This window comes from Megalobrama amblycephala, linkage group LG17 (assembly GCF_018812025.1).
Source record: "Megalobrama amblycephala isolate DHTTF-2021 linkage group LG17, ASM1881202v1, whole genome shotgun sequence".
Classification (NCBI taxonomy): Eukaryota; Metazoa; Chordata; class Actinopteri; order Cypriniformes; family Xenocyprididae; genus Megalobrama; species Megalobrama amblycephala.
Window position 1 is genome coordinate 37,644,075 of NC_063060.1, and position 14,812 is coordinate 37,658,886.

A 14,812-nucleotide genomic window follows, 5' to 3' on the forward strand; every position below is an offset into this window, starting at 1 on the left:
AAACGCTATACCGTTATGTGTCCGACGTTGTAAAAAGCTCGAGCGAGTGAGTGGAGGGGGGCTAATTATCATATTCATAGATCCATGTATATTAAATGAGGTACATGAGTACATTCAAGCTATTTTAAGGCACTAAGAATTTTTTTTCACATTTAAACATAATTTTGGTGATCAAAGATGAGTTTTAAGGGTTAAAATTGTTGACTACAGGGGGACTTTAAATGTCATTTATTCAAAGATGAATTTTCAGCATCATTACTCCAGTCTGCAGTATCACATGATCCTTCAGAAATCATTCTAATATGCTAATCTATTACTCAAAAAAACTTAAAAATAAGAAGATTTCTTCTTATCATTAATGATGAAACCAATTGTGCCACTTAATATTTTTGTGGAAACCCCGATAGATTTTTTTCAGGATTATTTTGATAAATAGAAAGTTCAAAAGAACATAATTTATTTGAAATAATAGATTTTTTTTGAAACAATGTAACTCTTTACTGTCACTTTTGAACAATTTAATGCTTATTTGCTGAATAAAGGTATTCATTTCTTTCCAAAAAGAAAAGGAAAAGAAAAGAAAAAGAAAAGAAAGAAAGAACCAACCCAGTTAGTTAATTTTGGGCCTTGATTGTTAATAACATGTAGAGAAATCAATGCAGAACCCCTCTGTTCATTTTTATAGATTTGATCTCCAAAGGTCTTCGCATCGATACTCACCTATGAATTACTTACGAAAGCATTCAGTTCTGAATATATTAATCCACCACGTAAGTGAAAGATTCAGATTTCACAGCCCAGCTGTGGGTGCTGAACACCTGCTAATTATATTATGTGAGAAAACGCTCTTCACAGCTTTACCAGGTCTGACATCCTTCAAGAAAGAATCAATGCGTTTTGCCTTCATATTCAGCCTTTTTAAATTCCCTTCCCAGTGTGAATATTTATGATGTGTTCCTCAGTATTTATCCGTCAGATTGTGGAAAAACAAGAGACATAATTAGATGCAGTCTTCGTCTTAAGCTTTGGCTTCTGCTGGGTAGAGAGCCAACAGTGTGGGGAGCCTCACAAAAGAGACTGACTTGGATGGCTTTCATACCGGAGACAGCTAAATAGCTGCTCTTGTGCCCCCTCCTCCAGAGTCTCGGTCTTTTTAAAAAGAACTAGAGGAACGTGAATTTTTCCTGTGGATTATTTCAGTCATCTACGGAATTGACGGCTTGATGTCCTAATTTGAAGGGGTCTAAATTCTGCCCTCTGAAAGGACATGGTGCTTTGATTGCAAAGATGTTTTGGAAGTCCCAAAAAAAAGTGCAGAAAGTGACACAAATAAAGACCAAACTCTTCTCTCTACAACCGCACACCACCCCCCCACATTTCCTTTCCCAAGTGCTCAGCAAAAGATAAGCTTTGGTGCCGAACCCTATGGCTAGCTCATTAAAGTAGTTACACGAATCTGGGCAGCAGGGAACTTGCTTCAGGAGATGGCAGTATTAAGTGGGTTGACAATTTAAATGTCAATGTCAAGAAGGCAGTGGAAATTGGCGCAGGCCACGTGTATAATTAGCAACGGCTAGCAGCTTAAAACCTTCCTTTTTGCTCCTTTCAGTCTTGTTACTTTCTCTGTTTCTTTATTTCTGCTCCAACCACCTCTGACTTGTGGTGACACTGCTGTCGTGAGAGTGTGAGTTGAATTAATGCAAGTCTAAATGCCTGTCTTCTGATTACCCTTCACTTGCTTTTTGAAAGCATGGAAACTGTATTAACAAGTCATGTGTTCCTCGAACACTTTTGACGTGGTCCTCATTGTAATGTATTCTGGTCAGGAACTGCCCATGGGAAGTTTGACTGGCATCTAAATGTACCGGTTAAGAGTTTGCTTTTTTGTGTCATCTAAGGGCGTGGTTATGTGAAATAGATTGTGCGACAGTAATGAACTAGCATGGAAAAATGAATTCAAAATGTGACAGCTGTTTATATGCATGTTGATAAGATGACAATTTCACCAAATATCTATTAAAAAAAGCAAAATCTTCTGGATTTTCTTGTAGATATGTAGTTTTCACATGAACACATCTTCCTCAAAAGCTCTTACAAATAAAAGAAAGAAAAAGAAAAATATACTGTACCGGTCAAACGTTTGGAAACATTACATTACTATTTTTAATGTCTCTTATGTTCATCAAGCCTGCATTTATTTTATTAAAAATACAGAAAAAACAATAATATTGTGAAATATTATTACAATTTAAAATAATGGTTTTCTATTTTAATATACTTTAAAATATAATTTATATCTGTGATGAAAAGCTGAATTTTCATTGGCCATTACTCCAGTGTCACATGATCCTTCAGAAAATAATGTAATATGCTGATTTATTATCAATGTTAATTTTTTTATAACTGTGATACTTTTTCATGATTCTTTGATGAATAAAGTTAAAAAATAATGGCATTTATTTAAAATATAAATATTTTGTAACAATATACACTACAGTTCAAAAGTTAGGGGTCAGTAATTTTATTTTTTGAAAGAAATTAATACTTTTATTCAGCAAGAATGTGTTAAATTGAAGAAAAAAAGTGATAGTAAAGACTTATATTGTTAGAAAAGATTTCTATTTTGAATAAATAATGTTCTTTTTAACTTTTTATTCATCAATGAATTCTGAAAAAGGTATCACGGGTTCCAAAAAAATATTAGTACAACTGTTCCAACATTGATAATAGCGGTATAAAATCACCATATTAGAACAATTTCTGAAGGATCATGTGACACTGAAGACTGGAGTAATGACTGATGAAAATTCAGCTTTGCCATCACAGACATAAATTATATTTTAAAGTGTATTAAAATAGAAAAAGCATTATTTTTAATTTTTTTTTTTTTCCCGATTTTTGACCAAATAAATTGAAGGCTTTTTGTCTTCTTTCAAAAAAAAAAACAAAAAAAAATTAAAAATAGTAATGTTTCTAAACATTTGACCGGTACTGTATATTTACTAGGGATGGGCAATATATCGCATGCGATTCTGACGCACATTTCGTCAGTAAAGCCGGTTCCCTGATTACCGCTAAATCGCCATCACCTGCTTTCAAATGGAGCGCCATTTAACAGACAGAGCCGTAGTTCACTGATAAGCCACGCAATATCACGTTCATATCGCAGATGAATCGCCTTCGATAATGAACGCGATATTTGCGTGGCTTATCAGTGAACTACGGCTCTGTCTATTAAATGCCGCTCCATTTGAAAGCAGGTGATGGCGATTTAGCGGTAATCAGGGAACCGGCTTTACTGACGAAATGCGCGTGAGAATCGCATGCGATATATTGCCCATCCCTAATATTTACCATTTTATTTATTCAGTTAATTCTGAATTATGCTCCAGGATGAATGAATTTGTATGTTTCTGCAGTAAACATACCCCCCACCACCACCACCACCCCTATATAAAAAAAGAACTTCTCGTTGTACATCACCAGCGCAATTGATACCAGACACAGCTTCAATGTTGTTCTTCTGAGGACCACACTGCTGTCATACCTTTCAGATGGATTTTATTTTCTGGGCTGTGCACTAAGACAGAGCTGACGGAATCCAGGCTGTCGTAGTTACTGCATCCAAGAGGCCCTGTTCTGGTCTCTGTTACCTAGGAAACAAGAAGATATTTTAATGCCTTATTATCGTTGAAATCATGCACCTGTTTGTTCCTCTTCAGAAGCGATGGAGTGCTGAGCATATGCAGTTGTCTAAAACAAACCAACACGCCTGTGCAATAAGCCAAAGTCAATATCTAAATGTCACCAAAGCCCATTTCAGCATGTCACAGCTCTCCAAAAATGCTCACTTTGCAGAGCATCATAGAAATAGTAAATTGACTCTAGTGTTAGGTGCCAATGCATTATTAATTTCAAATCTAGAGAGCAGTGAGCCATGTGCAGTGGCATAATTCTTTTAACGGACCCTAGTGTTATTTATAAGGGACTTTTTTGATTCTAAAATAAGGTGTCTGACCTGCCATTTCAACTGGGACTTTTTATACTGTGGCAATGCTTCAGGACTCTCCCCAACCCCCCCTCCCCATTTTTTTTTTTTTTAAATGGATGTACCTATGGGAATCCTATGGAAGCTTGTTTCTGCCACTGAATAAAAAATAAAAAAGGTAATTACGACTTTTTATCTCACAAAAAGACTGACTTTTTCTCAGAATTGCAAGTTTATATCTTGCTATTCTGACTTTATAACTCGCAATTGTGAGTTTATATCTCGCAATTTTGACTTTATAATTCGCAATTGCAACTTTTTATCTCACAATTCTGACTTTTTTTCTCGTAATTGCATTATATAAACTCAATTGTGAGTTATAAAATCAGGATTGAGTGATATAAAGTCAGAATTGTGTGTTATAAAGTATAAAGTAACTTTATAAAGTAAATTTTTTTTCCTCAGAATTTGACTTCATAACTTAAAATTGCGAGTTTATATCTCACAATTCTGAGAAAAAAAAGTCAGAATTGCGAGTGGAAAAAAGTCAGAATTGTGAGATAAAAAGGTCGCAATTATTTTTTATTTGTTTTATTCTGTGGCAGAAACAAACTTCCATAGGATCCTTTCCCAATTAGTGTGTCTTGACAAATCAATAATCAATTAGTTAATGAGATAAAGCACTTATAAATGATTGAATAAATACATTAAGCACTAGGTAGCTTCAAAAATTAATAAATCAATGACTATCAAAAAAAAAAAAAAAAAGATTCATTCAAAAAACTGTGTGTATGTATATATGTATACATATTTACTGTTTTGTTTTTTTCCCCCACACTGGTGGCACATGACTGACTGTGATAATTGTTTTAGTAAATGACTCTGACTAGGATAATTTCAACTCCATAATCACTTCAACGCCGTCTACAATGCTTTTGTTTCAATTAGTTGAAAAGAGACTGTTCAGAACCTGACAGCTCACAAAAGCAGTAAATGTTGAATATTGTCTCAACATATTTATGGTTTCAAATGACGTGAAAAAAACTGGTTGCTGTTACCTTGTTAAATTACAATTTGATCCTCTTCACAAATTTTAGCAAAGCTAACTAAATTGTCCAAAATGAAGTGTGAAACACTGACGCTCATGAAAATGTTTGCGAGCGTGACAGGATATTATATCATAACCTAATCTGTTTAAAACTGAAAGTGATCTTTATTATTTTTATATCTACTACAGACACTATAGACTATGACTAGACGTCTTTTGTCAATAAGAAACAAGAATATATGCCAGCTTCACTTGGTAAATGTAGTGCATTCATTTTGTAGCCGAGTTTTCTAATGAATTCTGAATGATTAAAGAATTCAGAATTAATTGTTTTCACAAGGTAACTTGGCTTTGGATTCCATTATAACTATGTTTCCTGAAGACATTATTTATAGCTAATAAATAAAAAAGGCGGTTAAAAATAAAAGCATGTATATCCTGCATTCACAAAATGTTGTCCATGTTTAAAGCCTGTAAAATGCTCTGAAATATCTTGCAAATATTTCACCAGCACAAACAGCTTTCTTCTATCAAATTTCTCCCCAAGTGCTGCCTCTGCTTTGACAGCAGTTGTCACAAAATTTTGGATTTTACACATCATTGTCAGGTCTTTGTCTCAAAATTAAATTCTGTAGCTAATCCAACACTAATCCAAAAGAAAAATACAGTGGATTTGAGACCATGTCCTCACAACGCCATAATCATTAGTTTGGATAAATTTTATTTCTATATATGGGTCAGTGATGTGACGGGTCATTTTTTTGTCCAAAGGCCTTAATAATAATAAAAAACAAAGATATGTCATCCAAAGTATGTAAGGTAGTACAACTAGATCTCTTTTATTGAATCCAAAAGGTTTTAATTATATTTTGCTACATATAAAGATATTTGAAAGATTTTGGCCAATACAGCCATTTCATTTGTGATTAAAATGTCTTAAAATGTAATAAATGTATATATTTATTATAAATAAATATATACAATTATGTGTAAAGTCGTTGCCATCTTATAAGAAAGAATGTCCAGAAAAATGAATTTCATTGATGTCATTTGGAGTAACCAATATAAAGGGACCATTTTGGATCAAGTCATGCGTTCAGTATCATGTGACAGGATGTGACATCATTCAGACACCTGCAAAGGACCACATAATGGTCATGAAGCAAAGTAACTAACTTTTTTTTTGCTCATACGCATGTCCCGAAACATCGGGGGCCTTATTAATAAAATGTTGCGCAGAAACCATCCTAAATTTGATCTTACGATCATTACTCAGATGTGCGTACGTGTGATTTATAGAATGAATGTACACACAGAAAACGAGTGTATGCCTCTTTTTCAAATGTGAAATGTGCGTACGTCTGCTCAGACCCTGACGTGGCTCAAAGCACTTTTCCACATCAAAGACCGTTTTTATAAATATGAGCATTGGCGTGTATTTAAGTGTACACACACTCTAAGATCAAATCTGTACGTATACACACTTTATAAGGCCTCAGGTCATTCAGTACAACCGCTATAAAACATAGAAAATGTTGTAATATTTTAAAAACTAGATACCAGCCTGTTAGCATTGTTGAATAATATCGTCATTCGGTATAACCAAAAGTGTCATTCGGTAAAACCGAAATTTTGGTTAAACCGAATGACTTTATTGGTGACAAATTTTGTCCATTTTGTAAAAAATGACAAAAGTAGTGTTAATTGATTATAAAAACCACATAATCTCATTGTTTACACTAAATAAAACTTAATTATATCTCTATTAATAATAAATTAATTATATCTCCATTATGTTTTTTTTACACTTTTAAAAACCTTATTCATCATCAATGACCCATATACATCAAATGAGTAACTTGTATTTTTCTTTTCTCTCTCTCTGTTGGATTTAAAATATTCTTCAGTGGATGTTATGATGAATTATTTTTGATCTGACATGTTTCTGAAGTAACTCGCCCTACACTGTCATTGATTAATGATGGCACGTTTTTTCACATTAACTCTCCTTCTTATGTGTCACTATTTATTAACACATGAATTTAAACAAATTAATCTTTAAAAAATCTTTACATACTCTAATCTAACACTATAAACGTGGAGATTACGTGGAGTCTGTATGATGATGACAGTTTTAGCGAGAGCATAAACATTTATCATAATATGTGCACATACACAAGCACACTTTATCATTAATTTATGAACTACTGTCTCCTTTCTGAAGTGTCGCACACATGCCCTCCTCCGCACCCTGTCCCACTGCAGTATCTCATTAGATCACTTGTCATTTATGATTGCTTACTGCAGCTCAATTGCTCTGATCCCAATAGGACTCCAGGCTGTTTACCTCGTGCATAAAACCAGACACTAATCTGTGTAACCGTCTTCACAAAACCTGCATTCTTCATGGAGGAAATCATTAAAAAAATTTTTTTTTTCATTATTTTTCTCAAGTGTGTTCGAGGTCTTATATACTGAGCCTAACATGTACATATAGAGAGAACTATATATTAGTGCTGTAATTGATCTGAAATTTATCTAAAATGATCACACATCCCAAGGAAGTCTCTTATGCTCACCAAGGCTGCATTTTTTTTTTTTATCCAAAATGGAGTAAATACAGCAATATTGTGAAAAATTATTACAATTTAAAATAACTATTTTCTACTATTAAATTAACATATATATATATATATATATATATATACATATATATATATATATATATATATATATATATATATATATATATATATATATATATACACACACACACACACAACCACACACATCCCTACTGTGTATGAACAAATGATAAATAAACAAATACAGCCAGCTATTCCATGCTAAGCCTAACAAAATCTCTTGTTTACTTGTCACCCTGCTGTTTTTCCTCCCCAAATGTGTATACGTTTTATCAGCTGCACTTAATATTGACATCTTTTTAAGGAATAATATCATACCTGACAAAACAACCGGATAACACTGAAATCCCACATTTTCCACCCTGGTTCCTCGGAGAGTGTCATGTTTTGTTGTTGATCTTATATTTACCGGAGCTGTGTTTCCACAGCTTCCTCTGCATGCTTTTCTTAAGGGCATAACAAAGGAAATGAATACCTGGGGTACAGTAGTCTCCTCTCCATTTCTCTAACATCTCACATCATCCACAGGCCCTGAAAACTCCCACAGTCCATTGAATGAAGCCTATTCTTTGTCAATTGAAATGCTGGAGGAATGCATATCAAGTTGACTCATTTGTCAAAAATGCCTCTGCCTCCGCTGTGGAAGGCACAGTTGGCTAAAGACTGCAGATGCGCTCTGAAAGCAGTTTAGGAGTTCATGACATGTGACAGGATTTTAAGTGCAGATTCTGAGCTTCATTGAATTTGACAGCTGATGTTGATTATACGGCACTGTCAGGTCGCTTGACCAGTGCCAACAATCTGGAGGCGGCTCTTGACATAAATGGTGCAGAGTTCTGAGCCCCCTCCTTTAAATACTGGTGCTCATTTACATTTATTCACTCAGACAAAAAAAAAAAAAAAACACCTTACAATTCACCCTTACAAAAAAATACTGTGGCGGTCAATTCCATGTTATTTATGTCACCATTACATATACCATTGTACTGAATTAGCACCATATGTATGTTCCATAGTATTTAGTATTTAAATGGAACTCCAATGTACTTGTATATGCAATCCAGTAATTGCAATCTTTATATTATGTTTTGGATACACTAAAAAGAAATGCCTCATAAGAGTCAATTGTTTGGTAGTCGCCAGTACTGTTCATCCTGTGTGTATTTGATTCACTAAAAAGAATCATTGTATGGTTTCACAGACAAGGCTTAAAGGGTTAGTTCACCCAAAAATAGAAAATGATCCCATAATTTACTTGCCCTTAAGTCATCCTAGGTGTTTATGATTTTCTTCTTTCAGTCAAACACAAACAGAGTTAAATTATATTATTCTTGCTCTTCCAAGCTTTATAATGGCAGTGAATGGTATCCTAGATTTTGAAGTCCAAAAACGTGCATCCATTGATCATAAAAGTAATCCATACAGCTTCAGGTGGTTAATAAAGGCCCTCTGAAGGGAATATACATATTTATAAATTTATAAACTATAATCACTGGCTTCCGGTAATGGCTGTACACAAGACGAGTTCCAGCAGAAGAGTGACCTCTGACCCGATGTATGACGTAGGAGTAGTGTAAGCTTAGGTGAGAGAAGACGCCTCTTGCGGTTCAAACAAACTCAAGCTCCTCTGACATTTCTCTTTAAAGGTGCCCTAGAACATGTTTTTAAAAGATGTAATATAAGTCTAAGGTGTCTCCTGAATGTGTCTGTGAAGTTTCAGCTCAAAATACCCCATAGATTTTTTTAAATTCATTTTTTTAACTGCCTATTTTGGGGCATCATTAACTATGCGCCGATATATAGGTTGCGGCCCCTTTAAATCTCGTGCTCCCCCTCCCCTGGAGCTCGCTCTTGCCTTGAACAGCATAAACACAGTTTACACAGCTAATATAACCCTCAAAATGGATCTTTACAAGATGTTCATCATGCATGCTGCTTGCATACATCGGATCATGTAAGTATAGTATTTATTTGGATGTATTATATTTGATTCTGAATGAGTTTGAGGCTATGCTGCATGGCTAAAGCTAGCATTACACACTGTTGGAGAGATTTATAAAGAATGAAGTTGTGTTTATGCATTATACAGACTGCAAGTGTTTAAAAATGAAAATAGCGACGGCTCTCTTGTCTCCGTGAATACAGTAAGAAACGATGGTAACTTTAACCACATTTAACAGTACATTAGCAACATGCTAATGAAACATTTAGAAAGACAATTCACAAATATCACTAAAAATATCATGTTATCATGGATCATGTCAGTTATTATTGCTCCATCTGCCATTTTTTGCTATTGTTCTTGCTTGCTTACCTAGTCTGATTCAGCTGTGCACAGATCCAGACGTTTTGCCCTTGTCTAATGCCTTGAACATGGGCTGGCATATGCAAATATTGGGGGCGTACATATTAATGATCCCGACTGTTACGTAACAGTCTGTGTTATGTTGAGATTCGCCTGTTCTTCGGAGGTCTTTTAAACAAATGAGATTTATATAAGGAGGAGGAAACAATGGAGTTTGAAACTCAGTGTATGTATTTTCCATGTACTGAACTCTTGTTATTCAACTAAGCCAAGATAAATTCAATATTTAATTCTAGGGCACCTTTAAAAATTCTCGTTTTAGACTTCTAGCTCGTGACCGGTGTTTTATTTTACTCTATCCTCTGCGCTTCCACGTTCGTCAATATGTCAAGCATCAGGTCAGAGGTCACTCTTCCTCCGGAACTAGACTTATGTACGGCTGTTACCAGAAGCCAGTGATTATAGTTATATAAATCAAACGTAGCGTTAGTTCTGGCAGGTCACGTCAGTCAAACTCGCATTAGGTGACTCACGTCTACCAATCGGAATACACCGCTTATCACAGCATTCATCAGTATTATCAGCAGCTGTCGCGTTTCTCAGGAGCTAATTACCCTCCTCCATCCCTAGCTCCTCCTCCTTGTCCATTCAGGATTTGGCCTTCTGATTCTCCTTTGAATCAGACCAATGTCTTGAATTATGTTGTACATTAAAAATATAAGACTTGAGTGCTGAACATGCTGATTGGTTGAGTTCACACAGCATTTTGAAAAATACGACCGATGGACTGACGATGAGGTTCAGGCTTTATTAAGCTTATATGCGGAGGACGAAATCCAGCGGGACCTGGAAAGTCGTGCACAGTCCTACGTCACGGAACTTAAGACCGCTATGGAAACACAGCTAGCAATAGGTCTGGGGGGAAAAAAGTTCCTGGGACAAATTGTTCTGGGTAATTTCGGTGGAATTAAGACCTACTCCTGGCTTAATCTAAGCCCTTTCTGTGAAACCAGGTCCATAAGAGTTAATGTTTGTTAATATGTTGTTGATTCACTAAAAAGAACTGGCTAATAAGAATCATTTGTTTGGTAATCCTTGTGCACTGTTCATGCTGTATGTTTTTGATTCGCCAAAAAGAACTGGATTGTAAGAGTCATTTGTTCTGGAATTGGACTAGCACTGTGTTTTTGATGCATTAAAAAGAACCGATGCATAGGCTAATATTCATTTGTTTTTTATTGTTCAGATAACACTGGTCTCGATGTGTGTTTTGCAGGGCGATGTGTGTAGGGCAGAAGTGTATTTTAGAACGGTGTTCTGTCCGCATTGGCAGAAGAACGAACATGTAAGAAAGAACCAAGAACCAAGTGTGATTGTATGTTTTGCAATGATTCTGTGTAATGGAGCAGTGCCTTTCATTTTCACTCCAGTACCCTTTGGACAAGTGAGACGTCCTTACGTGTTTAAAGAAGTGTCACCTTTAATGACATGTACCTAGTCTTTTAACATGGTCTTTACAATTATATGCTTCTCATGTACTCGGCCATAGCTTTGGCGGTAACTCCGAGATCCGTGTCCTACACAGAGGTGACTGTTAATAGTATGTCATTATGACAAATGGTTATATTACAGAGAGGGGCGAGAGTCTAGTTGTAGATCTGGACTGAATGGAAAACTTTATGAAATTACATGTAAATGCACTGATATTGAATCTCTAAAGCGTGTGTAAATTTTACCGTTGATCCGTGAAGACCAGATAATCTCAGGACTGTTTGTTCCCGCAAACCTGCCTTGGGCTCTCAGGCTATTTTTGGTCTTAAGTGGTATCTGATTACACCAAGGCAAAGTGCTGTCCCCCGGAAGCCTCTTCCTGGTGTGCTTTTGCACTTCGTTTCTGAGCGGAGGGTGTAATTGATCATCCTTTATAGCATTATTGATGAGCCCGCTATAACCCACTTCTGCTGTGGTGCCCAATTCATCAGGCTGATTTGCACACAGGGTGCAGGAAGAAAGCAGTGAAAGGTGGGCCCTATAGCCCCGTAACGTCTCATTAGCTCTCCCCAGACAAAAACACCTGGCAGGACAGACTGCTCCCTAAAGTGATGCTAGAAAGGCTCTCTGAAAACACTTCAGAGGTGTACACCAAAACAATTTCACCGATATTTGATGAGGTCTGTCTGTCACAAAGTGCCCTTTACTGTTGCCATGGACACTATTCTCATGCACAAAGCATATAATATGTTTACAAAATGGTACATCTACAGTATGCTAATTTGAATAACGTGATGCATTTGGCAATCCCGGTCCAGAGTTTCACATCTAGTGCGCATTTGCTGCAAATACATGCAGATGAGTGTATAGGTCCGTGGTCATATTGAAATGAAATCGTACGTGTTAAATTGAACTTCTCCGCCAATGTTGTGTAGGGAAAGCTCAGCTAATGAAAAGCATGTTGAAGCCCAAAGAGAAAGTCATTATCTTCCCACAGAGCCACCGTTCCTGTTCCTATTTCATCTTGCTTTCATTTCATGCACTTTATTTTTGAGGCTGAAACTCTTCTTCACAGGATTGAATACTCTGTGTAGAAAGTTTGGCTTTGACAGTGTCTGACAGAGCATGAAAATGGCATACTTCATTTTGACTAGCCAGCGTTAGTGTGACTAACAAAAGACGATCACAGTAAAGTGCATCAGGAATATTGCATGATCAGCTTTTGCGACGTTGGCAAGTGTGCCTTGGATCGATTGCGGTAAAAATACGTTTATGTAATTAGTAAGTCGAATACTAAGCAAAAACTCATAAACATATTAACAAAAGCTCATTTTGTCATCATTTTTTTCAGTGTGAGCATTTAAAAAAGGCAATGCATAACGTAATATGATTTTTTAGCAAGTGAGAAATATCCTTTGAGAGTTTGAGAAAGCATCTCCAACCCCAAAATAAATATTTCTTATATAAAACTATAATTATTCTTAATTCTTATATAAAAACTATAATAACATGCAAGCAGGTGCATATCTTGATTAAAAGTCAAGGATATTTGTCTTAGTTAAGCAGCAGAGCTCCTTCTGAAGGAATCATGATGTTGCAGTCACTAGCATTTCTACACCCACTCAGCAGCTGTGAGTAAGACCAAGGGCCACTTGACACATCATGGAAATGGCATCGCTGCAAATGTAAGGACCTTAATTGCTAAAGATTTACCATGGCAACAAACATACATCTCAAACGCCTATACGAATGACATTGATAAACAACAATCAGCACGCATAGAGAAGCAACAGAGAACTGGAAATCTTTTACATTAGATCAATGTAAAATTAAGTTAATTATCACTCAGAAAAGATGATCAGTTAATAAAGACTTCTAATAAAGATCACTTCTTGTGGTTCCTTGCACAATACTATGTTATGACCTCAAAGCACTTTTGTCAATCTTGACGTTTGCAGCACATAATCAGCTCCATAGAACTTAGTCAGGGTAGTGCCATGTTTAATTTTTGACAGGAATGAAAACAAGGCTGTGAGGGATAGAAGTACAGCATGTTTAATGGATTGCACTGTTGTTTAACAACATACTGACTGTTCAACTGATGAAACGTCTTTCTGAGGAAAAAAAAAAAAAACTTTGAGTAGACAAAACAGTTTGTGAGTTATGAAAATGATATGATCACGGACATGTATACAGTGCTTTCCATTGTAATGACTGTAAGTCTATCCCTCACAGCCTCATTTTCGTCCATGTTGAATTCAATATGGCGTCTAACCTGACTAAGGTCTATACAGAATGTATGGCTATTTTGACATAGTAAACTTGCTCATTAGCTCACATGGTAAACAAACAATAAATAACGACTTTATTCAACAGTTTCTTCTCTTTCATGTTAGTCTCCTACGCAGTTGATGTAGTAAACACAGTGCAGAGCTTCCAGGTTCTACGTCAGAATGCCGGCAAGAAATTGTTGAATAAAGTCATTATTTTTGTTTTGTTTTTTGCACACAAAAAGTATTCTCTTCACTTCATAACATTAAGGTTGAACCACTGTAGTCACATGGAGTATTTTAACAATGTCTTTACTACCTTTCTGGGCGTTGTGTTGCAGTCTATTGGAGGCCATGGATTTCATCAAAAATACCTAGATTTGTGTTTTGAAGATGAATGGGTTTGGAGCAACATGAGGGTGAGTAATTAATAGGGGTTGCACGACTACTGATTTCTGCTAGACGATTTCTTATCAAAACAATACTCAAGTTACTCGACTACTCGTGGTTCATGCTACTGTAAATGAAAAGACATGAAATAGTTCTTATCAATAAATGTTTATTAATTCATAGCCTAATGCATTATAATTATGACGTTACATATTTTAATTTTCATGTAACAGAGTAAAGCCAAATAAACCTGCGATAACCCGGGTGTCGTCGACAGACGATGATCATGTATCGACGATAGCCAGAGATATTGTCAAAAGCATCAAATATTGGCAATATTAAGAGGATTTGGCATTTCCAGTTAATGTAGGCCTGTTACATTCTTCTAGTCTATTATTATTACTATTAGATTAGGCTACTTTTATTATTAAAATGAGCCTAATATTAATAAATTTGCCCCGCAATAATTTCATAGCGCATCACCACATAACTGACGTGCTGTGGGGATAATAAAAGATTAGGCTATTAGCTCATCTTTGAAAATGTTTTAAACATGTTTTTAGGTCTATTATACAATGAATTATAGGCCTATAATTAAAATGATTAAGTCTATAATATTTCCTAACACTGACTGCAGTCATCAATGAAAATTAAGAGCTACTTCAAGCACAGACT

General features: G+C 35.6%; 1 protein-coding gene across 3 annotated transcripts in view; it reads right to left on the reverse strand.

Annotated features, from left to right (window-relative positions):
* brinp2 (bone morphogenetic protein/retinoic acid inducible neural-specific 2) overlaps window positions 1-14,812 on the reverse strand; it is a 115,392-nt gene that overhangs the window by 39,285 nt on the left and 61,295 nt on the right. For all 3 annotated transcript variants that reach the window (XM_048163230.1, XM_048163231.1, XM_048163229.1), the window contains one exon: window positions 3,548-3,653. In XM_048163230.1, coding sequence (XP_048019187.1) covers window positions 3,548-3,653 — 106 coding nt within the window. The remainder of the gene's footprint in view (window positions 1-3,547; window positions 3,654-14,812) is intronic.